Raw genomic sequence first — 27,568 nt, 5'->3', positions numbered from 1 at the left:
TTTTCGTCTGAAAAGAAAGCATTGCTTTGTCTTGACGACTACGATTTGGCGCTCTCAGAACAGCCTGCATTAGCCTGGGATGTGATTGGACATATTTCTGAATTTGTTCAGTTAGCGGACCCCACACTTTGCAGCCGTAAGGCGCGACGGGTTGAATCATTTATTGAAAGAGTAATTTCGGTTTTCATTGTCAATGTGAATTCCCCTCTTAATTATTTAGCGCCATGTAACGATCGAGTAGAATGTGTGGAGTCTGAAATGGGAACTGTAGTTGGTGAAAATACATTTTGTGAAGCCCTACTTGTGAAGCCCTGTGCCCATTAGAGAAGCGAAAGATCTTTCTGTTTCTTCTGTTCTGCTGCAGAAAACTGTCCCTGGATTACATTTTAAACTAATGCCCCAATAGTTGTTTGGATCAAATCTGTCTCCACCCTTAAAGATGTGGGTTATTAGTTCTGGATTCCAGATGTCAGAGAACTATCCCAGATTGAACATTTTTGCCGCACCTCCCGCGGTTTGTAGTTGCCGTAGCTTAGTAACAGGGATGTCTTCAGGCACATAATGTCTGCCCTGATTGGACGGTCTTATCCTTTCACACCTGATCTGTAATATAGGATTGCAAAGGATTTTTTGTTCTTTCTAATCACCAGTGAGAATGGGATTGGTTCAAATACTTTATTTCATTGTTTATCTTCTTTGCATTTGCAGTTACTTACCATATGTTCTCAGGTTTTTTTAACTGCTGTGTTTGTTGCACTTCATTTCACAGTGCTTTCTTACTGTGCATTAGTGTTTTATAGTCTCATTGTAACTAAAGCCTGAATTTTGATTTTGTTGGTCTGTACATGTTTGATTTCTTAGTCTTGTCTTAGTTTTTTTTTTTCCTTAAATAAAAAGTGTCAGTCATTGGTATTCTCATTTAATTAGAGTAAATATGTAATGACCAAAAATCTTTGAATGGTGCTGCCAGCCACTTTGTGTATTCATGTGCAAATTCTGTTGGTTTTGTGCGCTTTGCTGGGCTTGCTTTGCCACCTTTTTAGCAGCGTCATCATTTGGCTGTCGTCAGATAGTGGGCTTAGTTGGCTGACCCATTCTCTGAAAACCAGTGGGTCAAGGTCATATTAGGAACTTTACTGCTATCTTAAAAATGATTAAAATAAAAATAAAATGCATGCACATACAGAGAACTGGCACACGTTTCTGTGTGCGGGGTGCATGATGAAGAGGAACGTGTCACGTGATTCCTGTTACTGTCCGTCAAAAAGAGAAAAAGGGAGGTGGGAGGTAGTCTCACGTCCCAAATCATTTTTCAAGCCTTGGCTGTATTTTCCCTAACGTATATCAGCGCGACACATGCACGCGTTTCCCTCCAAGTTCCGCTGGCGGCGAACCGGATTCCTCCGCACGTCTCCCTGTTTGCGGCTCTTCCCTGTGAACCGTGCGCACGAATGTCCTGATTCTGCCAGGGAAATGGCCGCCGCCTCGCTGCGAAAGCGAGTCCGTTCCATTACCGCACCGTGACAGCTGGGACGCTGCACGATGTCATTAACCGCCATTATCGCCATCGCGCTAAAAGGGGAACGGCCAATGCCGTCGCTGCTCTGCTAAGCCCCTGCGTTCCTTTACTCAAAGCAGGACGAATGAGATGGCTGCGCCTGGTAGGCGGACGCTGTGGCGCATGTAAGCTAGATGCGTCTCACGGGGTCAGACCCAGCATTGTTGGTATTGATCGATCAAAAAGTTGCACATTGCCACTTTCTTGCCGTTAGGATGTGGGGTCTGGGGAGTCTGTTACTGTGCACAAGTCAGGAAGTGGTCTTTCTGCTGGAAGGACCGCAGGAATCAGCCTGAGCAGATTTCCTGCTGGCAGCTGTCCATCTTTAATGCATCAAAACATATGCTGTGTGTGTCTGTGTGTGCCCCTGGGGCTGGTACTCCGTACGGAGCGTGGATGAATGGCGGTGCTTCATGTAAATGGGCCGCGTGCACAGAGAGCATGTGGCAGCCTGATACTCACGGGCATCTGCGATGGAAAGCTGGCGAGGTCTGCATGCCAGGCTCACGACTGCAGTCCTGGGAGCCTCTCGCCCCGCAGTAGCGTCGGTCTGGGCGATAATCCAGCGCAGATGAGAGCAGGGCGGGGCAGCTCTCCCTCAAAGGGCCGCCCGGCCCCCGGCCCCCGGGTCCGAAGGGCTCCCGTTTCCTTCGGGGCGTCTCCTCCCCGGACCGCGAGGCGCTCCCATGTCCCAGACGGCCGCAGGGTCTGCGAGCTCGCCTTCCTGCCAGGCGCTCGACGGCCTTTTTTCCCCCCCGCACAGATCATTTCGGTGATCTAATCAGTTTAGCTTTCTCTCCCTGGCTCCAAAATGGCGGTCGTATAAAGAGAGGAGGGAAACCTGCTGGATCGTAGCCCCGGAGCCCCGGATTCCAGCAGTCGCTCGGCGCGCTACGCTCCGCTCGCTCTCGCTAAGCTCTCTGGAAGACGAAGTGCTATTGCTGACCCAGGAGGCGCCTTCGCAGGCTGCGGCAGTAAAGACTAAGAAAATGTTTTTGTATATATTCTCCCGTGCGGAGAGGAATAGCAGTGATAATGCACTCATGTGATTTCTGCTGTATAGTAGCTAGCGTCCCGTGGCTGCCATTTTTCTCGCTGTATGTCTGCGATTCGACAGGGCGGATGGCTGGATGACAGTAAACAGATTCTTAGAGCAGAGAGGGAGGGTGGACGCGTGTGAGAACCACCGCGTCGGCCCGAAGACGTGCTCAAAAGCAACTTGGACCCATTCAGATGACCTTATAAACACTTCCTGAAAAATTACCGGTGCACTGTACAAGTACGCTTTGCGATAGCTGAAACGTATAATGTACAAGTATGAATGTGTAAGTTATTTCTTTCCTGCACGTGTGCGTAATGAGTAAATTCTATGAAACTGTTGCGTGATACACTGCAAGCAAATTGCGCATTGGGCCAGTAAAATGCTTCTGCTGTGACAGTGGAGGGATTGCTCTCGTATATCTTGCGGGCCAGAGGCAGTGTCTGGTCTAGATCCTTAGATGTTGGCAGAAAGGTGGAAGGCCCTGGGGGCGTTCTTCACACCGCTCACACTCTGCTGCAGAACCTTTGAACATATGCTTTATGGGCCCAGGGACCATCTGATGTAACTCTCAGGGTTTATTCAGTGGGCACGGCATCACATTTTTCACAGAGATGCTACTGGGAAATGAAGTCCAGATTGAAAGCTCTATATCATGTAATGTTTCACAGTGTCTGCTGGGCATTGAGGGCCAGGGCCAGCATAAAACTACTCAGTTATCTCTTAACAGTTGGCTCCATCTCCTGTGCACACCACCGTAAAGCATTTGGCTTGGTGTTTGTCAGCTATACTCCCTTCTGGATTCACAGCCACACACAGGTATCTTTCCTTGGACTGTTGACTGTAATCATGCGCACTAGACAACAGCTCCCCTCGTGAACTTCCCAAGGGTTTGGCCTCTCGCAAGGCATTATGGGTAACACATGAGAGGCACCCTTGACCTTGTGCTGAATGGAGAACCACATGATACATGGTGACATTTTTTGCTACCGCTTGACTTGCTTTTGACATCTGACCCACCCCCTTCCCCATGACAAAACTGCCACTTTTGGATTTGGCTTATTTGCACTACATTATTACTGTGTTTATGATCAAAATAAACACTATAATCCACAAAATCTTACTATAACTCTTACTGTATAGTAACTCTTATTGTACTTGAATGAATTTTACTGTTGTACATTAAAACTGCCTTCTACACAAAAAAAGATGCCGTAAAGCAAATCGCAAATACAAAATTAGAAAGCCAAAACAAAATCTCAATTTTGTGCATTGCATATTTGCGGCACCAGCAAATTGCATCAGGTTTTTTTGTGTGACTGCAAAATTTGAGTTTGCACCACAAATTTGTTCTTCCTCTTAAAATCCGAGGCCTCGGCCTTGAAAGTGAGCGCTGCCAAACACTTTGCTCTGACACTCGAGCTTCGAGCAGCGCAGATCGATTACCCGGACAAGACGAGGGTGGAACTCTCCGAGTCCTACTGCAAGAGATTTTGTGTGTGCACGTGTGTGTGTGTGCGCGTTACCCGTTTAGATTCAGAGCCCTTTTTTTTGGCTGCGGTGAAAAATTGTTTTCAGACCGTCGATACCACAGCTTGCACCGTGTAAGCTTTTCACCTCTGTTCCTGTACACCCCGTGAATGCAGAATAAAAGGGCTTTGTTTTTGCTTGAGCATGTTGTAGTTGTAGCTAACAGTTTCCTGGTGATGGTTTTGTAGGGTCCCACGTTTTCCGCACGCTCTATAGTACTGCCTCTTTATTTCTGACTGACTCTTTGCTGTTCTTTGCGCAAGGCTGTGGAATGAATTTGCTCATTCAACGATAATGAAGAAATGAAATATTTGTTGGTGTGCGGCCATGTGTGCGTGTCTGCATCTGCGTTTGACTGCAGATCAAATGTGAATACATGTGCGCTGTGTGCATAATGTGTGTATCAGAGAGCTGAGCGCAAGCCTCTGACGCGTCTGCTCGAGACGAGTGAAATTCAGCCACATGCTTTCCTCTCTTTTCTACGGAGCCGCGTTGCTCTACCGCGGGGGTGTCAGACTCCAGTCCTGGAGGGCCGCAGTGTCTGCAGCCATTTTTTGTTTCCTTTTAATCAGCAGTCAGTCAGGGTCTTGAGGTGTGTGGACTCTTTAGCCAATCACTTGGCTAAACTGAGACTTCAGTTAATCACTCGTGCTGAAACGCACCGAAAACCAGCAGGCACTGCGGCCATCCAGGACTGGACAGGGGTTGGTCGCCCCTGCTCTAACGTAATGGGCTGTGAGTTCAGATCTCTTCTGGGAGCTACATCACGTTGCGCACTTACATACCACAGAAATTCTGCCACTTTGAGGTCCATCTCAGATTTCTGTTTTAATTGTCTTTCTCTCTCCCACAGCTCCGTCCGCCGTGTCCATCATGCACCAGGTCAGCCGTACCGTGGACAGCATCACGCTGTCCTGGTCCCAGCCCGACCAGCCCAACGGGGTCATTCTGGACTATGAGCTCCAGTACTATGAGAAGGTACGTGCCCTGTACCCATTTTCAGATACACATCACCCCCACACAGCCAGAACAAGGACCCAAATTACCTTAGGCCCGGCTCCTCCATCCTATTTCTGACTCTCAGCTAATCCGCGGTTTAAACGCAGCAAGTTTTTATCTAAGAGTTGTGCTGACAGCTGCAGACCAAACGAAGCAGATCTCTCATCTTATTCTGTTTGAGAGATAACATCTTTGCTGCTCTGTGTCTGTTTACAGGCACTCAGTTCCAAGCAGACCTAGAGCTTCGTCTCTTCCCTTCAGTCAAGATTAGTGACAGCAAACGTGCATGGCTGTGGAGTCAAACAGCTGCTAGGCTGGGGGGCTTTCATGCAAATAAAAATATATATATTTATGGGAGGGGCGCGTACACACACACAGAGGCACACGCAGACACACACACACACACACACCTGCGGCCCTCAGACACCGCCGCGTACGCTCTGTCAGAGCGCGCGTCAGCCCCTCTCAGCGGGCGCTCGGTAATGAGCGAGCGAGGGCGGCTCCACGGTGCTCCCGCTTTGCGGGGAACGTCTGCGCCGCGCCGAAGCGACGGAGCGCCGTCTGCGCCCCTGAAACAGACTCGTCTGGCCTGACCCAAAACTGCCAGCGCCTCCCTCCAGAGCCGTCTAATTCCAGCTCACGACAACTGCTGGGGAGGCTGCTGGGGCCCGTTTGGCTGATTAGTCAACCGCCGCTTTGGCTGCGATGCCTATTAGTGCTTATAATTACCATTCTGACTATTAGTGTTTATAATTACCTCCCTAATCAGCCCGCCACGTGACTCATAAATTCCTGGATGTGGATATCTCCATGGTAATGGTAATTATTGACAGATGGATCATCTCCATGGCAATGTAATTTCCTACCAGGTGTGGCCATCTCCCCGACGGATGTTAAGTACTGTTCTGACGCACGCGGTGATCTCTGCGGTTACGGTTATCACAGCGTTGGGTTCATTGGTCAGTACTGCTGTGTTCCTTTCACTGGCTGCCCCTGTAGGGCTCTGTACGGGTCGTTCTTGTGCCGGCCTTTAAATGTCACCGCGTGTTCCTCTCAGGACCAGACCGAATACAACTCCTCCACGGTGAAGAGCCAGACCAACACGGCGGTCATCCGAGGCCTCAAACCGGGGGCCATCTACGTCTTCCAGGTGCGGGCCAGGACCGTGGCCGGGTTCGGACGCTACAGCGGCAAGATGTACTTCCAGACCATGACCGAAGGTGAGGACGGCAGCCGTGTGATTGCACACGCTTCGCGCACTGACCGTGAACACGGCACACGTGTGCATATGAGCTCCCCCACAAGAGAGCGGCAGGCCCCCAATAAGGTGGTTCAGTCTCTGGATGTTCCCTAATGTGAAATGAGGTTCCCTCAACAAGGAAAACAGCGGGGAATGTTTCCAAAGAGAACCGACTGGTCTAAGTACAAAACATGAAAGCTTAACTTATAAAAGGCCTTCGTCTTCATTAGTGGCATAGCCATGGAAAAGGGAAATGTATCGCTGCCAGAGTTGGATATTAGCTTTTCCTGTTGTCAGAAACATGACATTTCCCACCTCATTTCCTGCTATTGGTGGTTTAAGACTTTACGTTTTCCTTTGTGATTTCGGTGCTAAAATGAAGGCTTTTCTGTGTGTGCCTCACTCAGTTTTTGCTTTATTAGGCCGCATTTATTTTTTCACCAATTCAAGGCCATAATCATTCCTTTCCTACCTCCCCTTTCATCAGCAAGCCTCTTTAAATGTGTGCTTCACTCAGGAATGCCATCGGAGTGCTCAAGGTGCTTTTTTCATTGGTTAGGTGTGTTTACAAGCTGTCTGTTCTCCACATTTTACAGCAGGCAGTCTTCTTGAGAAAGCGGTGCTCTGCGTACGCTAAGAGCCACAGGTTAACGGACCATTCTGGGGACTCATTTTAGCGCAGTTAGTTTTTCACCCGCAGCACAGTTTTAAGGCGACCGATTAGCACCTGAATACTCAATCTGTGCTGTCCATTTCTCACTGTTAGTGTCTAAACAACCCCGTTTTTGCACAGTTCACAACAGAAAGTAGTCAGCGAGTGGGACTTTTCTGAAGAGCGGTGGTGGTCCCTTACAGCGTTCGGCCACGGCTGCCTCCTGCTCGTAGCGAAGCGTGGAGCACGTCGGCGAGACACGCATGCGGCGATGTGGGGACACGCACGCGGCGATGTGGGGACACGACCGTTCCCGCGAGTCGGGGATCAGGCGGCGGCGCGCTAATCGCCGGAGAAAGACACCTGCGGGCAGGCCGCGGTCCGGCCCCGCGTCCAGCAGCGTGCGGCCCAGCCAGGGCTCTCCAAACATCTCATTACCTGCGCCGCCCAGGGACGCAATTAGCCTGCTCCCGCTACAGCAGCACCCGGCCTGGAGCTGTGCCAGGGACGGGCCGGCGGTGGGAAACACGCTAGGGGGGTGTGGGGGAGGTGGGCATACAGGCGCCCGGAGCAAAGCCAGACGCCCCTGCCCCAGCTGTAGTTGAGGCTTCAGCTCCAGAGCGGAGTCATTAAAAAAGGAAGGGAGGGAGACACGCAGATCCAGTATCCTGGCTACGGAAGAAAGGCATTCTTCCGAGAAGAATCGATAGATGAAAGAGGGGTCTCTCGCACGCGCGCATGTGCGTGTGCTGGGGGGGGTCTGTCAGCCGGTCAGCGCCTCCCCCTGGCGTTGAGGCAGGCGTGCGTTTCTTCAGCCCTGCTGCCATGGCGATGCTGTGCCTCCCAAATTCGCCCGGAGGGGTGCGAGCAGCGCTGCAGCTACAGTGCCCGCTCCGGCACCATCTCCCCAGCCTTCTGTCCCGTGCAGGAGAGTCCCCCTCCGTCTGCCAAAACGCACTCTCTCACACACCCCTCCATATGCTCTGGGCCCCCCGCCACCCCGGGGGCACAGATCTGCCCTAAACGGAGTGGAATGCTTTTTATATAGTGCCTTCCATCTCGTGCTCTCAGAGCACTTCAGAGTGAAGGGGGGGGGGGGGGGAAGCTCAACCGCAGGCACCGCTGATGTGTGGCACGTCAGGTTCTGTTGGCCCACAATATTTCTTACAGTCTGTCCCTGCCATTAGAGCCGGAACGCTGCAGCTTGATGTGTCGACTGACTATTCAAGAAGGGTCACGGCCGAGTGAAGTACTGTGTTTAAAAAGTAATCAGAAAAGTGTTCACGAGAAAAAGTGCGATGATGTATCCCCGTTCCTGGGTGATTCGCGGGGGCCATTTTGTGGCAGAATGCTCAGCACGCGTTAGGTGGCGTGGGAGAGGCGTGCGTGCTGACGGTGTGGGGGCGTGTCTTCTCTCGTTCACAGAGGAGTACAACACCAGCATGCAGGAGAAACTGCCCCTCATCATCGGCTCCGCCGCGGCCGGCCTGGTCTTCCTCATCGCCATCGTGGTCATCATCATCGTCTGCAACCGGTGAGTCAGTCTCCTGTTCCCGTCGACCGGGCGGTGCCAGGTGGCGGCGGGAAGCGGGCGGGGGAGGGGGGTCCTTGTCGTTAAGCCGGATGATTCTTTCGGCTTCATTACAGCTGTTTTCACTGCACCCCGCAGCTGGTAAAAGGCGGGTTTTACGAGGCCCGTGCCCCATGTGGTTATTGGGCGCGCGGTTAGTGGGCACACGGTTGTCATGCAAGCGGCTGGTGTGCACGTGGTTGTCAGGGTGGCCTGTCCCAGGCCAGCGCTATAGCTGTTCGTGTCTCCCCCAGGAGGAGAGGCTTCGAGAGGGCCGACTCCGAATACACGGACAAGCTGCAGCACTACACCAGCGGCCACAGTGAGTAACTCCCCCCACCCCTTCCTCCATCTCTCCCTCCATCCTCTCTCTATACATCTCTCTGTCACTCGCTCGCTTTCCTGTTCTCACCCTGCCTCTCTTCTCAAATATTTACTTTCTCACCTCCCTGTCTGTCCATCACTGGAGCTCTTTGAGAACACATGTACTCTGCTTATTTACTAGCAGTTTATACTTTACATCATTCATGCATTTATTTACTTATACCGGCATGTGTCCTCCCCAACGCTCCCAGTGAATATTAAAGCAACGCAGCTTATGAATTATTCCGCTTCCGTGTACATACAGTCCAGGCCGTCGGCATAGGATTCCATTTATAGAAAGTAAATCTTTTGGAGGAGACTTGGAAATGGTACCTTCCCGGCAGAAGTGATGATTTAAAACAGGCTGATGTTTGAGAAGGCTTATGGCTTTATCTCCCGTCCTCACTCAGCTAAGTGTAAATGCAGAGCAGAGCTTCCTTTTCCTCCACGGCCTTATTTTGTGCTTACCTCGCCTATCGGCTGAGGCAGGATCCGTGGGGTAATCAGCGCTATCAGATTGTGATAAAGGCACCGTTTGCTCAGCCGGAGACCCCACTGGAGACAGCGGGATTCGCTGCAGTTAATTTCTACCTCGTAACTGTACTCCCCTTACGCTCGCGTCTGTTCTCGCGCTCGTCTTGCTCAGGCTATCCGCTCGCTTGTACTGTTCTTACTCCCACTGTCCTTTCTCGTCTTGCGGTCTTCTTTAAAGTCCCATATCACCCCCATGGAGTTCCCTAGAACTTTTCGCCTGGAACAGCAGCGCTTCTAGCCCAGATGCAGTTTATAGGATCCACATGAGGCTTTGAGCTCGGGCGGCCATTTTGGATGTGTTGAGGCAGAAGTAGATAGTACATGGTGCTGTGCAGTGGATGGCATGTCTGCCGCATGTCAGTTTTAGAATGTAGGAGATTTTTTGTTTTGCACGGCACTCCCCCCCCAGGTTCAATTAATAGGGTACTTTCACATGAGGCACTCCGCCATACATCAACTTTCAACAAAGTGCTCTTCCTGGATAAAACGAGTGCTGCCTGATGTATATTTTATTACGCCTATGGCAGGCCACGTGCGTATCCTGGAAACGGCCTCACCATCCGGCCATGTGCCTCGCCTCCCTCGTTCAGTCTGTTGGTCTCTGGCCATGAATAAATCAGTCAGTCATCAGAAATGGTGGGCAGCCAGATACGGCCTTCAGAACCAGAATAATCGGATTAGCCGCCTGGGATTCTTAAAACCCTGAACATTTTTCAAAGGCCATCTTAAGCCTATTTACCTGGCAGCTGGACTTAAGAGCCAATTTATTTCTTGGAGCAGAACCCGGTGATAAGCGCCTCACTCCGTGACGCTAAATGCTCTGCTCTGGCACCCTCAGCGTCTTCTGCAAGGAAGTGGACAATATACTGCCTTACCTTGGCCTGTCCGTCTGAATGCAGTCCAGTAATCTATTACATACGTCCCAGCCCTGCCAGCGTATCTAAGCTGAGTGTCTCTCGTACTGGAAGCGCAGTAACCCCTCTCTGCCTCAGTCCCGTGTAATATGCCTGCTCTGACTCCCACAGATACCCATAATCCACCTGCAGAAACCCCTTATTCAGTCCCTTTTATCCATAATCCAGCTGCAGTAACCCCTCATTCTTACCCATGATCTACCTGCAGTAGTCTCTGTTACTCATAATCCACCTGAACTAACCCCTGAAGGCCAGTTGACGGTCAGTTAAGTGATGTATGATTGGCTGATGGATATCGCTACATTGTCACCAACGTTCTATTGTTGCTCGGCTTCGATATTGAACGCTGGCACTCGTATGAAGTATAAACATGTAACCGATAAAAAGGTATGGCTGAAGCAGTCATTAACGACATCGATGCAGTTCTCCTGTTTGGCAGATACAGACACGGAAACATTGTAATACAGTTTTAGTCTCGGCAAGAGGCACAATAATGATAGTGACGATGACAAATTGTCCATCGTTCTAATATGAACTAAAAGTCATTCTGCCCGACCATCAAATGTGACAATCATACATCGCCTAACTGTAACCTGGCCTTTACTCTTTCAGGCATCCAAAATCCACCTGCAGTTACTCCTTATTCAACCCTGTTGCCCATGATTCCCCTTCTGTAACTGCTCACTGTCTCGGTCACCCAAAGTCCACTTGCAGTAACCACTCAATTCTCTATTTTACCATAATTCCACCTGGAGTATACCAAAACTCACTAATTTACCCATAATACATAGAAGAAGTGCGTGCGTGCGTATTTTAATGAATTGTTTGGTGTGTATGGAGCTGTGAGTATTATAGCTGATTCTTATTTTTCCAAGTAACTCCAGGAATGAAGATCTATATTGATCCGTTTACATATGAGGACCCGAATGAGGCTGTGCGGGAGTTCGCCAAGGAGATTGACATCTCCTGCGTGAAGATCGAGCAGGTCATCGGCGCAGGTGAGCTCAGCCCTGAAGCCCTCACAGTGCAGACAATGCCGGCTGGACCCTCAGGGTCTGCTAAGGCTACCGTTCCTGCAAGTGGAGATGCGTGCTTCCCACTAAACCCTCAGGCAATTGCTTTGTAGATTACTGAAATTCCTCAGCGGAGGTTCTGAGAAGTGACCTGCGGTCTTCCTGTCCCTTTGCTGTCTCTGCCAGGCGAGTTCGGAGAAGTGTGCAGCGGGAACCTGAAGCTCCCGGGGAAGAGGGAGATGTTTGTGGCCATTAAGACCCTGAAGTCGGGCTACACGGAGAAGCAGAGGCGGGACTTCCTGAGCGAGGCCAGCATCATGGGCCAGTTCGACCACCCCAACGTGATCCACCTGGAGGGCGTGGTCACCAAGAGCAGCCCGGTCATGATCGTCACGGAGTTCATGGAGAACGGGTCACTGGACTCATTCCTCCGAGTGAGTCTTCCTTTCTTTGTCTCTTCTTTTCTGGCTTAACTGCCACTCTTTTGCTTAAACACTCTGCCGCTCTGCTCTCTGTGCAACTTCTTATTTCTTTATTTCTGTTTTATATCCCTGCCTCTTATTTACTTTTCTCTCTGAAGGTCACTCTCTTTCTTATTCTCTCTGTTTCACTCTCACTTTGTCCATCTTGATTTATCTCCTAAGGGGACAGAACTGCTCACAGAGACTAATGATACAGCCCTGACAGCATTCGGTCCACGCTGATATCAAAGAACGAGAGCACACGCATACACACACGCACACACACACACGCAGACAAACACACACACACACACACACAGCATGGCAATATGTTGCCTTTATCGCCCTTGTCATCAGTTTCTTCTCCTCCTGTGTGATTAACAGCACCCCTGGAGTTTCTCTGAGGTATCCAGACGTGTCATATCTGCGGGCTCTGCCAAGAAAGCGTCGCTAACAGCTTACATCTATCTCAGCCCATCATTCCGTACGGCTAAAGCAATAGCAGCTAGATGCTATACAGATTGGCCGCGCAGCCATCGGTCATTTCGGACCGGCTTATGATTACGAGTACAAGCGGTCCTTTGCCTGTTTAAGGCAGTGCTGCCTCCCACATCTTAATGTTCCCTTACCTCAGGAAGACACCCGAAGAGCAGCTTGCGAAAGACTGATAGGAGTGCCTGAAACCCAGCGCCATTTTGTCTTCACTTTTCGGCGCTAAGTCGTTTCATTGAGCTCTTGGTCTAGAGTGGTATAAGGCACAGCGCTGTGACTCACACTAATCGCAGGTGTGTGATTATGGAAATGTTTTATAATCCGAACGTTACTCATGACATGGAGGATCCGCAGTGGCACTGAGTTTAAGCTTCCTCCCCCCGCCCCCCCCCGTCAAGAGTTTCAGAATCGTTCTGAGGAAAAGAACATTTTAGACTTGTACAGTTGAAGTGTGGCGGCTAGCGTAGCTTTCCATTACCAACAGTCAGTTGTGTCATTTGTGCGTCGTCATGTGTTTTAACAAAAGGAGCGAGTGTCCACAGACCTTTCATTCCTCAGCCGTTTACCTCTAATTGGACTCTTGTCTTTGAAATTCATTCAAAGCAGTTGATTTATTTAATGTAAAATGAATCCATACATGTTTGTGTACCCATACAGGAGTTCTTCCCATCTGTGCAATTGAGGGCAAGCAGCATTAATTTATAATATACAATGGGGCTAATAAAACAGGCATACAAAATTGCATGTTTGTTTATGGCAAAAATACATTTATTGTTTTACTCCTTTCAGAAAATTGCCTGTTCCATTCTCAGGTGGGCCAACCTTGCCGTTGGACCCTGAACTGTGTCAGTTACAGTAATGTCCAGCTGCGTTTGGGGCAATACATAAAGCATGTACTGTAAGCCGTGTGAAGTCACACTGGACCCGGGTGTCTGCTAATGTGGTAAGCAATGCTAATATAGACGGTAAAAAATGTGGACATGAGGCCCACCACCCCCACCTGGAGCATGTGCACTTCTGTGACCTCCTCTTCCACAGGAGAGAAACACAAAACAAGACAAGTCATTACTCCTTCTGCAGAAGACATAATAGTAACATAATTGTCTCTGTTCAGGCAGTTTGGATTAGTAATAAGCTCCGGGTTCTTCTCTTGTCAGCTTTTGTCATATCGCTTCGTGCTGTCATTGTGTTTGTCACCTGGGATCATTGACTCTGGAGATTTAGGAGGCAGGAGATTTCTGAAGGAGGGGAATGAGGATTAAAGAGAGACATAAAAAAGGAAAATTAAGGTTTTTTTTGCTTGAGGGAGAAAGAAAGGGACTGAGGAATTTTTTGAAAACCTCAATCTTCTGACAGTTTGATGTGGCTGCTGCTCGAACATGCAGACATGTCGCATCTGTTTTCCTGTCTTTGTTAAAGCAATATTGTAATTCCTCTCCTTCAAACGCACATCTCAGGCTCGTCTCAAGCATTGCGATGCTTTTTGGTGATGTGTCTGACAGCCCACTGATCACTCTGGAGCAGATTGTTCCTCTACTGGGAGTGGAGCTTCACAAGCCCTTGACAGTGTTTAGCTGTAAATATCAATTTTTGAGAACATGAAGCTGTCTCTCAGTGCAAGTTCCACCAGAGCACAGAGGGTTGAAGAGTGAGCTGTCCTTCTCAGACTGAGAGAGGAGAGGCGAGAGAGAGAGAGAGTATAATTAGGCTATTTATACCTGTATTATTACTATATATACACACACACATGTTAGTAACACTGCTACTTTTGTCATCATATATTGTTGCTATGGTATAACATGTTTCACATTTGTGAGCCTGCGTCAGTAAAACTACATTTTGAAGGCATGCCGGTGGCGTATGATTTTTTGGATTTGAGCATGCTGTGCGGAGCAGAGGAATGCGATCGATACAGGCAATATGATCAATCCAGGGAGATCAAAGCAATAAGCAGGAGGAACCAGCTAAAGCCAAGCATTAAACGGCGGAACCCATTTTAATTGATTGCTGAAATGGAACCCACAAAGCAGACAGAACACATATGGGGGGGCAGTTCGTAACCGTAGTAGGGTCTGCTTTTAGCCTCAGTTGCTGTACTGTGCTATAGCAGAACACTCCTTTGGGAAAGTGCATACATCATTGGAAGATATGTCAACATAAGTATGGCTTGCAAGTTCAAGCCCTATAAATAATGTATGACAGTTTATCGTTACAGAATGTAGTACAACGAAGGATAACTGCATAATGTACTGGCTGCAATGCGATGCGCAGTGTTGTGCAGTTAATGAGGTATGAAATGTTCAAGGCACAGGTCCGTAGTCTGAGCACAGGAGAGCAGTTTGAGGGAGAGAGAGAAAGGGGGAATAGGTGAAGTACAGTAGCAGGTGAGGCTAGTCCGATGCTCAGTCTGCCCGGCGATGTCCACGGGAGGCTGCGGTTGGCCGTTTCTCCGACGGTCTCGGGTGCAGAGCGGAAACGCACAGCCGAGTTGGCTGAATCCCGTGGGACCTAGATGCGGGGTCCCAGGGGCCCCGCTCAGGCCACGGCGAGTGGCCGCGGGGTCTAGCCGGAGCCAGCACCGCAGTGCGAGACCGCTGACGTATCCCCCCCCCCCCACAGCAAAACGACGGGCAGTTCACGGTGATCCAGCTGGTGGGCATGCTGCGTGGCATCGCCTCGGGCATGAAGTACCTCGCCGACATGAACTACGTGCACCGGGACCTGGCCGCCCGCAACATCCTGGTCAACAGCAACCTGGTGTGCAAGGTGTCCGACTTCGGCCTGTCCCGCTTCCTGGAGGATGACACGTCAGACCCCACCTACACCAGCGCCCTGGTGAGAGTCCGCATTTCACCTGTGCCCGCTCACACAAAGTCATACCTCATCTCCACCTCTCACACCTTCACCTCTCATACCATACCCTGCTCCATCTCCACCTCACTCCATACCTTGCCCCACCTCCACCTCTTACATCTCTACCTCTCATGCCCTACCCTGCCCTACGTTTACCTGTCACAAAACTCTACCCTGCCTCTACTTCCAACACTGTAGCATTCCTCTAACATGGCTGAATGTGTGAGGTCTCCTCTGAGCTGGGGTCTGGTTCACAGGGAGGGAAGATCCCAATCCGATGGACCGCGCCCGAGGCCATTCAGTACAGGAAGTTCACCTCTGCCAGTGATGTGTGGAGCTACGGCATCGTCATGTGGGAGGTCATGTCCTATGGAGAGCGGCCTTACTGGGACATGACCAATCAAGACGTAAGCTCTGAGCTTCCTTTTATCTTCCACAGAAGCACGCTGTTTATGCAAGGGCATAGCGATAGCTTCCTAGTGAGAGTTTGCTACAATGGTCAATATGTCGTTCCATCTGCTACAAAATCAACACCTCTAACTGTACAAAAGGTGTTTCTTGCCTTTCCAGTAGAATTTTTTAGAAAGGATATGGTATGAAATGGACCCAGAAAAAATGGTTTCAGTAGTTTTTTCTCTCTAAGCTCATAAAACATTCCTGAATTTACCGTTCACCTGGAAATTTTTCATTTTACATTAGATTACATTTATTTGGCAGATGGTTTTATCCAAAGTGACGTACAACAAGTGAATTCTGTCTACTGACAGTCGGCATGACTAATGCAGAAAGTGTGATCTACATTTCTCCATACCAGCTGTTTGTTGGGAACATGTTTATTCGTTTTGGGTGGTTGGTATGGTTTCCTGGCTCTCTGTAGACCTGGTAAAGGTTCCCAGTGTCTCTCCCTCCGTTCTGCTTTACCGCCCAGCAGCAGATGCTGCGTTTCTCATTCCTCTGGCTTTCCAAAGGCAGCAGTTCTCTCTGCTGACCCAGAGCCTTTTGCGTCCAGGTGTTTAATCTTGAACCGGCATCACCGCCGAGCTGCGAGTCGCTGTAGACGGGCAGTGGCTCACGGCGGAGCGTATCTCCCAGCCTCAGCGTTCCCTGTAGGACCGCGGAAGCGAAGCAAATTAACGGGCTGATAACGGAAAAGCGTTTAAAATCGTAAGCCCGGACGCACGGCGCGCTAAGGAGGGGCGGGGGATATCGCCGTGGTTATCCTATTAGCGACTCCTGATAGTGTTTCCCACCCCCACCCCCCAAACGGAGATCTTCATTTGAAATGGCTGAATGAGATTAATCTGAGATCAGCGGCTGGTAATTGAGGCCCTAATGAGCTGAGGAGCAGCGGCGTGGCGTGGTCTGTGCCCCCCCCCCCTTAATCGTCAGCAGCGCGCGACACCTCTCTTATTACACGCCTGTCTTATTGGCCCTCTCGTTTCAGGGGTTTTCAAGCAAGAAGCGCTTTTATGCTTGTGGAGTGAGCCGTCTTTGCCGACCCCCCCCACACCCCCCACCCCAAATTTGGCCAATCACCAGTGCGAGGTGGAGTGGACAGTTTTAACAATGTCCCGTGCCAATACTGGAATAGCAGATTCGCCTAAGCCCGAAAACCAGGCATGAGACCGATGCGCTTGATTTGCAGGCGGGCCACCTTATCTTTTAAGCGCCGTTTTTCATTTGAAATTATTTCTCTTTAATGTAAGCCAGTCCACATTCCCTTTCTATCGGGAGTCTCCATTGTACATACACAGCCAGATCTCACATCAGCACTGTGGTCCAGATCCAGGCTCCAGATCCCACAGGCTGTAGAAATGAAAGCCTTTGGACTGAAGCTTAGCTTCAAAAAAAATAAAATAAATGTGAGGTCAGCCGTCTCGTCATTGGTGCAAATGGTGGTCAGATGAGGAATTGGTTTCAATTACAGGACACCTAGCTCCTCCTTATCATTCCCCCGGAGTGGAGCCGTTTAATATCCGTAACAGACGCGCGGTCCGCGATGGGACTCCCCGCCGTCCCGGGAGGACGTGGGCTCGCCGCCTGATTAATATCCTGCCGCCGCGGAGCGCGGCCCGCCTATCGCTCACGCCGCCCCGCTAGCCCCCCGCAGAAAATTACGGCCCGGTGCCCCCGCCGTCCGCGGCGCCGGCGTGAAGAGGCGGGGACGTCAGGGTGACAGATTGCGCCTCCTGGCCGTCCAGTCAAGTCCAAACTCGTACCCCCCACCCCCCATCCCCCACCCCCGGACACCAGATAACGATCAGAGTTTATTTATGAAGGAGCCGGATCAAGTCTCACATCTCCCCTTCTCCCAGACACGATTTCTTCTGGAAGATTCCGCCTTGTTTTCAAATGCATACGGAAGAAAGAGTGCATGGGTAGAACCTCGTTAAGGACTTGGCAGTGAAATATTGCGGCAACATTTTGAAGGAAGGCAGTGTAACATGCATCAGTAATGAGGGGTGGGGGGCGTAAAATCCTTGTGGTGCACCCTTGTTTTTGAGGCTACAGACAGTAATAATGCAGATGATGCTGCAGGCAGTGGTTGGGTAAAGCGGTTAGTGAGAGAGGATGGATGGAAATGGATGGAACACAATGGATGGAACACAAATACCATACGCAGAACTAGTCAGTCGGAATGTGGGCCTGGAGGGGATCCCTTCAGCGGTTGCACCTGCTCACTGCGGGAGTCTGCTGTGACCACAATGAATAAAGACAAAAAGCAGCTGTTTGGTTCAGTAAAACTTTCCTTCAAATAGCACTGCATATGGAGTTTGTTTATGGTGAAAAGGTTTGTGGAGACCTGGATGCACTGCAATGGGAACTCTGCTCTCTCCCCTCCCGTTGGTCCTCGTAGAGCCTGCTAGAGACCCTTAGAGCTCTGTGTCTCCCCCCACAGGTGATCAATGCCATCGAGCAGGACTACCGGCTGCCGCCCCCCATGGACTGCCCCAGCGCCCTGCACCAGCTTATGCTAGACTGCTGGCAGAAGGACCGCAACAACCGGCCCAAGTTCAGCCAGATCGTCAACAACCTGGACAAGATGATCCGCAACCCCAACAGCCTGAAGGCCATGACCCCGCTGTCTTCTGGGTAATACCCATGCACACACACACACAAACATATACATACATGTCTTATGGTGTGGGTATGGGTTGAAACTTTGAAAAAAAAGAAAAACCCTTGTATCTTCAAAGATCCAAGGACCTCTCCTACTCTGAGTCCTGAGTGACTCGCTGAAGAAACATTTTCTGTATTCTGTGAAACTTTACTTTCACTCCTGCAAAAGCACTGGCTTCTCCGCTGGTCTGTAGGACCGTTTCAACACCCGAAAATCATTAGTTTGAGTACAGACAGTCCCCTAAAGCCGGACTGATAGCCTTGCAAGAATCGAGCAGAACATACTGTACCAAATATGGGACAAATTTCCTCTGCGGGGGGTGGGGTGGAGAAGACGTTTGCACGATGATGCAGTACAACTCAAGCGCACGAAGAATGTCCTGCGCCTTGATGATAAACAGAGCTCTTTTTATTGCCGTGTAATGGAGCTGCAGAGCCTCCTGCTAAACGCCACATGCAGCGCTCGGGGGCACGCATCGTCTCTGTGTTTCTGTTTGTTTTCATGTGTTTTGTGTCGTAATGAATTCCAAACGTCTGGCCAAGAGTTAAAGAACTTTCCACCAAGTTTGTGTACAAGTTCTCTTCGTATTCCGAAACGGTGCTTCAAACATGAGCCGAGAGCTCAGACAGGGAGCGAAGCCTCACCCACGGGCCTGTGCCCTCCTAGTTCTGGTGGTGCGCTTCGTGTCTACTGAAGATTCAGTTTTTTTTTTTGTTTGTTTTTTGTATCTGTTGGCAACGGGAGGGTATGTAAATAAAATCCTGTTGGTTCGATGGCCCAGGCGTTTTGTTGAACGCCCAAGGCGATTCCTGATTCAATGCGGTTGTGAAACCAGAAAACTAAAACAGCGTCGAGCAGCTTTCAAGTGGACGTCATGTTTCCTTGAAGGTCTACGATCAAACCAAATTCCTCACCCTTTTTTGTTTGTTCTTTTATTTTTAAGGGTAGATTTGAACTTGTTTTTTTGGCGGAAGGCACATTTGTTTGTGCATTTTCCTGATGTCCGGCTCTGGCATTGTACCACGTAGTCACACCTCTTCTCCACCCCAGCTTCCTGCTGGAAAGAGCTGCCTGCTCAGGACTGCAGACTTTTCCTAACCAATTCCTAACCAGTCCTCACCAATGCAGTCTCGGATCGCTAGCTCACAGTTACTGCTACAGTTATAGATATCACGTACCATCATCTGTTTATCCTTTTGATAAGCCCCCGTCTGTTTTTATTGTTGTATTGATTAGTACTTAGGGCATCCTATCGAGTGTTAGCGCACTTAATATCTTATTCCACTGTGTTGGCTGAGTGTGATCAGTTTGTTCTGAATATAGTAACTGTCTGCTCAGTTCTGATGTTTATAGTTATGCTGGTTACTTGCATTTTCTATTAGCTATGCTATGATAGTGTCTCCCTAGTGAGTGCATGCAGACGGTGTGAAGTGTAGTGTACTGCAGGGTTCCACAGTTGCCAGACTGTAAGTTTGGTTAGTACTCTGAGCACTATTGTAGTGATTACCTTCAGAGTTGTTCTCTCAGCACTCACTTATGTACCAAGTATCACACCTGCACTGAAAAAAGATGTTTCATTGGGTAAATTTTTACTTCAGTTTGTTACGCCTATATTTTTTAGGTTCTCTCAGTTGAAGGTTTTGAATGAACGTGAGAACGTTCAACTCTGAAAACATTCAAATTTTAGGTTTTCCCAATGAGACATTTTTCTTCAGTGTGTCTCAGCGTCTTGGTTGTTTCTCACCCGTGTCTCTCCCCGTGTCTCTCAGCATCCACCTGCCCCTGCTGGACCGCAGCGTGCCAGATTTTTCCAGCTTCAGCGCCGTAGATGATTGGCTGGACGCCATCAAAATGGGCCAGTACAAAGAGAACTTTGCCAACGCTGACTTTACCAGCTTTGATGTAGTCTCCCAGATGACTATGGAGTAAGTCCCCCCCCTCCCCTTTGTCCAGACCAGTTTCGCACCCTCCCAGTTCCTTAGGGTTGAGTCCCCTTAGCGATTACCCCGTTTCTCTTCTGCTCACACCTGCACAAACCTGCTTTTGTCTACAGTAGTTTCACCCCTAGTCTTCGTTTATACCAGTGAGCCGCATGGCACATGAAATACTTCATTGCTGTGAAATGATATCCGTTTGTATTTTTTTGTCGTTTGTGAAAGTGTTGTTTCTGACTACCAATAAGAATTTAGGGAACTCAGTATATCAATCATATTTGATTAGAATGTTCCAGCACTGCTTCCTGTCCTGATATCTGTAAACAGTATCAGTTGTAAAGGTATGAGAAGGTTATTGAGGAAGAACAGCAAAAAATCTTCTCAAGCAGAGGTGTTTAACAAACACGATACTTAGAAAATGTGGTTTTATTGTTTGGTCGGTACATCTCCAGACATGATCTTACATTGATAATTGAAACGTGAGCCACAGTCCTGGTTTGTGAAATTCTTTTTCCCTTGTGTCACAGACTGTAATATGCTCATAAAAAGGTTCATTTCACTAGGAAAACAAAAGAATGCTGTTGTCATTACTTTTTTTACGAACCTGGCATGTGGTGTGATGGTTATCGTGTTCCAAGGTAAATTTTTTGGCTTCGCTGTGAGGGCTGCTGTGTGTGTGTGCTGTACAAGCGGGGAGTCTGTGGGGCTCTGTTCCTGCTCCTGCTCGCATCAGCGTTCTCATGAGTGACCCCCGTCCCCTCTTCTCAACCCCCCTGCAGTGACATCCTGAGGGTGGGGGTGACGCTAGCAGGGCACCAGAAGAAGATCCTCAACAGCGTCCAGATGATGCGAGCCCAGATGAACCAGATCCAGTCTGTGGAAGTTTGACCTCTGGAGACGGATCTGGGGGGGAGCAAGGGGGGGTGGGGGGGGGACACGATGCTGGACTCTGTGCCCGAGGCTTCCTGTATGACCGTCTTTCTCTCTGGACATCTCCTCCCCCCCCACAAACGCTCTATACGCTCCTCTTCCCATCGTGCTCCCTCCCCGCCAAAACCCCGGCTCCCCCAGGCCAGAATCCCGCCAGGGCAGATCCACGGTCACGCACAGGGTGGCGAATGACGTCGTCTTCTTAAACTTCCATCGTCTGCAGAAAACCACTTCTTACATTTACATTTTCTTCCCACATTTTAATTTGCTCTTTTTCCAGAATTTTGTAGAGAATTTTTTTAAAGAAAAAAGAAATGTTAAGAATACAGCAAGAAGATCTATATAAACATATAGATTTGTTCATAAGGTGAACTGAATGAGAAGGCTACCCTTTAAAAGGGCAAAGGAATCAACTGTGATGGGGAGAGAAATGGCATAAGTCTCCACAAAGCTCGGCTCTGGGATTCTTTACTCTTTGTGCTGTGCTGATAAAGATTCCAGTGCTGGTGTCTCTGGCAGCCATTTTGTCATGGAGGATTCACAGAAGAAACTTAAGGAACATGAATTATAATAATCCTGTTGTTGACGCAGGAGAAAATACAAACTGCTCTTTCCATGAAATGGATCTTTGATTGGCAGCACTTACTTCCGTGAACAGTTTTAGAAAGAATTCCGTAACTATGCCGATTTAAAAAAGAAAAAGAAAAAAAAACTTAAAGCAACAAGGACTTTTGATGGCCTTGCCATGATTAATCTCTTAGTGTGGAGTTTAAGGAATTTTTTTTGTTGTTTTTTTTTTTTTGCTTCCTTTCACCATGAAAAAAGTGTTTCCTTTTTTATTACATCACAGTCTGCCAAATGGGACATCCTCCCTGCATACCTCTGATGTCATCATCCTGTACATATCAGATACACTTGACATTATGATGTCATCACCATGAGCCTGTCATCTGTGAGGCTCGCCTCCATGTTTGGACTGCAGGATTTGATGGACTGGCTCACAAACTCTTTTTAGGGTGACTGGAGGGAGGTCATTATTTGTTGTCATTAATATTTTTCTTTATTTCCCAGAAGTTAGTTGTGGACCTGAAGAAAATTGGTAACAAACATTGTGCAGTCTTCCTCCATGACATGCTGTTTTGGGTGTTCTTTTTCCTATATTGTTTACATAGAGGGACCCCGAGTGCACATATGTTTTGGTCTTCACATGATGTACTTCTTTCCCTTTATTGTTTGGAAATCTTGCCGTTTCATGTGTGAGGCCTGTCGAAGCCTGAAGCCTGGGGCTAGAGTGAGCATGCCGAGGCAAGGAGGGACTTCACCAGGGGCTTGGATTTAGACACTTTATGGAACACTGTGTTGATGTGCTTTTTTTCTCTCAAAGTTTTGTTTTCAAAAGAGATGCTTTATAATGAAGTGTTAGCAGAAGGGAGGAGCAGGGTAGTGCATACGATTATGTAATAATGTCATCTTGACCCATGATTATAGAGACATGTTCTTTTTTTATTTAAAAAATGGCCACCGGTACTTTGCAGATTTGATGGTAGGTTGTTTTATATGCTGTAATTATTATTATTATTATTATAAGTTTCAGTTGTAGAGAACACAGATGTTAATGCGGCTTTTCATGATGGGAAGGTAATGAGTGGGTGATGAAAGGAAAGGATCTAGGAGGAGGACACGAAGTATTTGGGGGAACAATTCTGTTACACTGTTACACAAACTGCTAGGACAGCCACAAGGCATCTCTCCACAGTTTACCTTCCCAAGACTACCCACGGTCCTCTCTCAGAAGCAGGGCATTCCCTGCCTGACAGAAAGACGGTGTCCACTCGTGCTACTCAGCTGGAATGGATGAAGATGGGTGAAGGTGTGACATCCTAACACCCCCTCCCCATAGTTATTTTTTTCTGTTTGCTTTTCAGTTGCTCAGATGTTTTTGGTTCTTACACACCAAGATTTCATATTTTCAACGGTGTAAGAAAAATATACACGTGCTTTCCTCTCTTTGAAGGTGCAGAAAACTGGTTGGTAATCGAAGAATCACCTTAATGCTTCTCGAAAGATGTGGTAGCATTTTATTTTAAGGGCCGATTTATAGTATTAGAAAGCATTTGATGCTATTTAGTTGTACTACTACGTATTAACTAAAGATGCATTACTTTTTCATTTGTTTAACACGTAGTTGTTATCTGTTAAAATAATGACATATTTATTGATATACTACTTCGGTCGGGGTTTGAAAATCGGGATGTAAATTTAAAAAAACAAAACCGATCTTAACAGTTAAGATAGTGAAGTAGTTTTTTTTTGTTAATATTTCTAAAATGGATTTAACTTTTCAATCTGATGTTTATTTTGTATTACCTCGTTACTACAGGTATAAAAAAAAACTCATTTATCATCAACAGCTTTGTAACATTATAAAATAGGCCCTTAAAATTTAATGTGACAAAAGTTTGTCATGCTGTTCTGCTTAAAGGTATTTAGGGAAAAAAACAAAAAAACTTTTGGGTGAGTTGAGGCTTGGGTGTCCAGTGTTGATTTGGGCTGATTTGTCTGGCCTGAGGGCTGAGAGTGGAGATGGGACGGTGGAGGATGTGGGGTTTGTCCCAGAATCAGCCTGTCAGGAGTCCGGAGACTGAAGGCCCCTCAGGCGTGCTGGAGGAGAAGCGCAGTCCAGTCAGGACGTCGGTCCAAGCCGGAACATCAGGATCCTGGGCCCCCTGACTGCAGTGCAACAGGACTATGTCCCAACGAACTGCTCGCAAGCATTCTGTTGGGTTCTGAAGGAACGATGTTTTAAGAGGCACTAACCACAGAATCATGCCGCAAACTCCTTTGACAAGTCCGGCACTGTCATGGCGATTAGTGGAGGATTCCTAAGCATTTGAGCCGGCCGAATCAAGCTCGGAGTTTTTGGGTTGAATGCAGTACCAAGGGGAGTGTAAGGGGCTTCCATTAGTTAACATAAATCGTTTGTGATTTTTTTACAGAAGAAAAAAAAAATGAACCCGCGATGCTTCCCGTCTCGAAAGGGTCGGACACTCCGTCTGTCGGACGTGTGCCTTCCCACGACCGTGCGCAAGTGCTTTTCTTCTCTGTCCTTACCCTCAGTCTCGCACAGGGACCAGGGAGCTCTTCCCTTTGCGTGAGCCCGTCTGTCCGTCCCCGCTTTCGTCCAGCTGTCCGTCCAGTGAATCAGGAGCAGGGGAGCTTTGCCGTGTGCCGTTTTGCATTCTGTCAAATTGTCCATTACAAGACGATGCTTGTTTCATGACATGCAGTGTGAAAGGGACAACTGCTGTGTGGGAAGACTTCCTGAGAATGTGTGACGTGCTAGTACATCAACATGGTGTTTCGCGAGGTGTGTGTGTGTGTGTGTCCCTTCTGATAACGTTAAGAGTGCTGTATAATTTCCGTTCATAATCTTCATTTTCATCAGCCCTGGGAAAGTTTGTATTCCTTCCTGATTTAAGTCATCCCGAAGGCCTCCTCAGAAAATGTTAACCTTTATTTTCATTTTTCATTTCATGTTTGTTTTAAGTCAACTCCACGAGGAGTGTGACAGGGAAGCTGTTTTCTTTGGGTCAATCTTTTTCCGCATCAAGATAAATGACACACAGCAAAAAAATAAATAAAATACATTCACTTTCCCTAGAAAAACAAATCGTTGAGAAAAATAGTGTTTGAAAAAGAACAGAAGGTGCATAAGCAGACTTAAACTGAAGGGAATGGAGTTCAGTATGGAGAGAGAGAGCACAGGGATTCCCTTCAGTTATCACATGAAACCCAAGGCTGACCCTTACTTTGCTGAACTCTGAGCTGCTCTTATGGCAGTTGTGTAGACCACATCTCCTGATTTAAAGCCTTTGTGCAACTTCCCTGGATCCTGGGTTAAACCCTCACGGTGATCCAGCCAAAGCCCAACTTGCAGTCTCGCACTCAGGAAGGTAGACTCTATCCTGATGTGGATTCTCCTACCGCAGAATTACTGCTTGTTTCAGGCCATAGTGGCAGGGAGTAGGTTTAAAGTACATTCATGAGTTTTATATGTCTGCATTCCAAAAAGGCACCGGATACCTCTGACAAATGAGCAAACTATGATTTTTAGCCAACTGTCTGCATTGCATTTAAAAAGGGAAAATGCTAAATTATTTGAGACAATTCTCTTCAATTTTGTTCAACTATAGAATCAGAACCTGTAGGGTTAAGTGTAAGGTTGACCTTAATGCCGTAACTCACCTTCTACTCTTGCATGCTACTCTTACCATCTTCAAAGGGTAAACCAAATTAAATGGATTTCTGTTATACAAGAAAAAACATGCATTTGTCGCTCTCTCAAATTCACACTCACACACACACTTTTTTCTTCTTTTTTTTTTTGAATTTTCACTTCCAGCAGCTTCAGAAGTATTAAAAAGGCAGCCAATACTTTTTTTTTTTTTTAACACTTCAACCCATTAAATAAATAAATAGTGTTACGTTACTGTCGGTATGTGTTACAAATGAAGCAGCTGATCAGTTTCCAGGTTCACAGCCCCATGGGCAGAACATTTTGAATGTGTGTGTGTGTGTGTGTGTGTGTGAAAGTTTGGAAGCAGTTGTTTGCTAGGTCGTCCGTCCTCTTACACCGCCCAGCTCCGGTCTTCCATGCGCTGCACTGTAGCTGCCACATGCAGATTTCATTCATTCCATCAGGCTAAATGTGTCAGTTATGCAGCATAAGCCAGCCAATAGCCTTTCACACTGGAAGAGAGTGGATGACCTGCAATGTTCAGTCATCAGCCTTTTTTAAAAGCAGATATCAGTTACTAATATGGTTTTCAGTGGAATGAGAAAGCTTTTTTAACCAAAGTAACTATGAATAATACAATAACATGAGATTGAAACTGAAATCTTCATTATTGGGAAGTTTGAACCATTAATCTCATTGATCCATCGTTTCGTGTTGATGTCAAAGCTACTGCTTGAAGAAAAGTGAAAGGCCCGTGTGTCAGCCTACTCTCTGTTCTGAAAGAGCATACAGGTGCCAATGTGTTCTGACTGTGCGATCTGATGTACTGTAAAAGAAAAAAGAAAAAAAAACAGCGCTGTTGCTTCCATTCTTGATGTTCTCTGTCTGATTCTCTTGGTGGGCCAGTGTGTATTGTTGTTGGTGGGTTAAAAATGGTGTTGGATTTCATGTCTGTATAAATGTGCTGATGGTCTTTGTAGTGCTCTGGGTCAGAGAGCTACGTAAATCCAGCCCTGTGGAGAAAGGTCCTGTTCTTCATGTACTTCATGTCCTGGGAAATCCAGCTTTGGCTGGACTGTGGGAGGGCTGCTCAGTTTAATCAGCCTGGTTTCCGTTTACCCACCTTAGCTTGTATGTGTTCCATCCTAATGGCACTGAAAATGGGGTGTGTATTTTAAGCAATGTGGCCTCACCAACTCCTTGAGTACTGCTGATGAGAACATCTTTACAGTTTTAATATTCTCATACTGCCTAAACCCACCTTTATGCATTCATCCCTGATTAAATGACCGATTGCACAGCCAATTTGCGGTTATATTCTTGCCAGCTAACGATTGAGGAAGAAGTCCTGACGTTTTCTTTTTTGTGAGACAACTGCAAAGTTCCTGTGGCAAATGATGCCAATTATGCGCATGGCTAGACCTTGACATCTGTAAAAGTGTTACATTAATTTTGTAGAATGAATTACAGATGATATGTAGACAACAATTGTGATACACAGGATGATGCAATGGGTGTTTCCTTGCATTTCGCACACCCCAGGCCTGAGGTGGGTCAGTGGACGACCTGGCTGTTAATGAAATGAGCTATAGATGTTCAGCTGACATTACATCTCAATCATAACGGCAGCAGTAACTGATAATAATGTAAAAACAAGGAAGATACAGATATGTGCAGGAGTTATCAGCGACAGCTGACACCTTGATGGACAGTAGAGCAGAAGTTGTGCGTAAGCATTTTCTTATTAAATTATTGAAATAATTGAGGATGAACCAGTAAAACTGCACGAATGAGGTACTGGAAGTACAAACTCAAGGGTTAAGGTGTCATTCAACTTACTGTCCCTGTGGTATTCAGTTTCTCTCTGTGGACCATTTTCCACGAACCACTAAATCAGGGTTTGCAGAATACAGAGAGATTATGAGACAGTTTTAAATTGATTCAGTGGCCCATTTGTAAAGGTGCCATGTTTTCCACCCACTTCTCAACTAGATATTTATCACAAGGCTCCCCGCAGCCGATATCACTGTCATTTTAATGTATTTTTCATACTGTCTTGAGTTTTTTCCCCCCCAGGAATGAAGTACTATGAGTTAGCATGCCGTTCCATATTCATAATGCACACCCT

The 27,568-nt window shown here is 47.7% G+C and overlaps 1 protein-coding gene across 6 annotated transcripts in view; it reads left to right on the top strand.

The window, feature by feature from the left end:
- LOC135237385 (ephrin type-B receptor 2-like) overlaps nt 1–26,308 on the top strand; it is a 134,369-nt gene extending 108,061 nt beyond the window's left edge. For 2 of the 6 annotated variants that reach the window (XM_064304508.1, XM_064304504.1), the window contains exons 6-16: nt 4,981–5,105; nt 6,184–6,346; nt 8,444–8,552; nt 8,846–8,910; nt 11,275–11,397; nt 11,599–11,846; nt 14,985–15,200; nt 15,476–15,625; nt 18,118–18,311; nt 20,109–20,264; nt 21,053–26,308. In XM_064304508.1, the coding sequence (XP_064160578.1) occupies nt 4,981–5,105; nt 6,184–6,346; nt 8,444–8,552; nt 8,846–8,910; nt 11,275–11,397; nt 11,599–11,846; nt 14,985–15,200; nt 15,476–15,625; nt 18,118–18,311; nt 20,109–20,264; nt 21,053–21,161 (1,658 nt within the window). In that variant the 3' untranslated portion in view covers nt 21,162–26,308. Of the gene's footprint in view, nt 1–4,980; nt 5,106–6,183; nt 6,347–8,443; nt 8,553–8,842; nt 8,911–11,274; nt 11,398–11,598; nt 11,847–14,984; nt 15,201–15,475; nt 15,626–18,117; nt 18,312–20,108; nt 20,265–21,052 lie in introns of all 6 variants that reach the window. The other 4 variants (XM_064304507.1, XM_064304503.1, XM_064304506.1 and 1 more) reach the window with 3 other exon arrangements.
- The last annotated feature ends 1,260 nt before the right edge of the window (nt 26,309–27,568 follow it).

The sequence above is a fragment of the Anguilla rostrata genome, chromosome 13 (assembly GCF_018555375.3).
Source record: "Anguilla rostrata isolate EN2019 chromosome 13, ASM1855537v3, whole genome shotgun sequence".
NCBI classification, from domain to species: domain Eukaryota; kingdom Metazoa; phylum Chordata; class Actinopteri; order Anguilliformes; family Anguillidae; genus Anguilla; species Anguilla rostrata.
The sequence above is the reverse complement of the archived record's forward strand: the minus strand, read 5'-3'. Positions and strand labels throughout refer to the sequence as shown.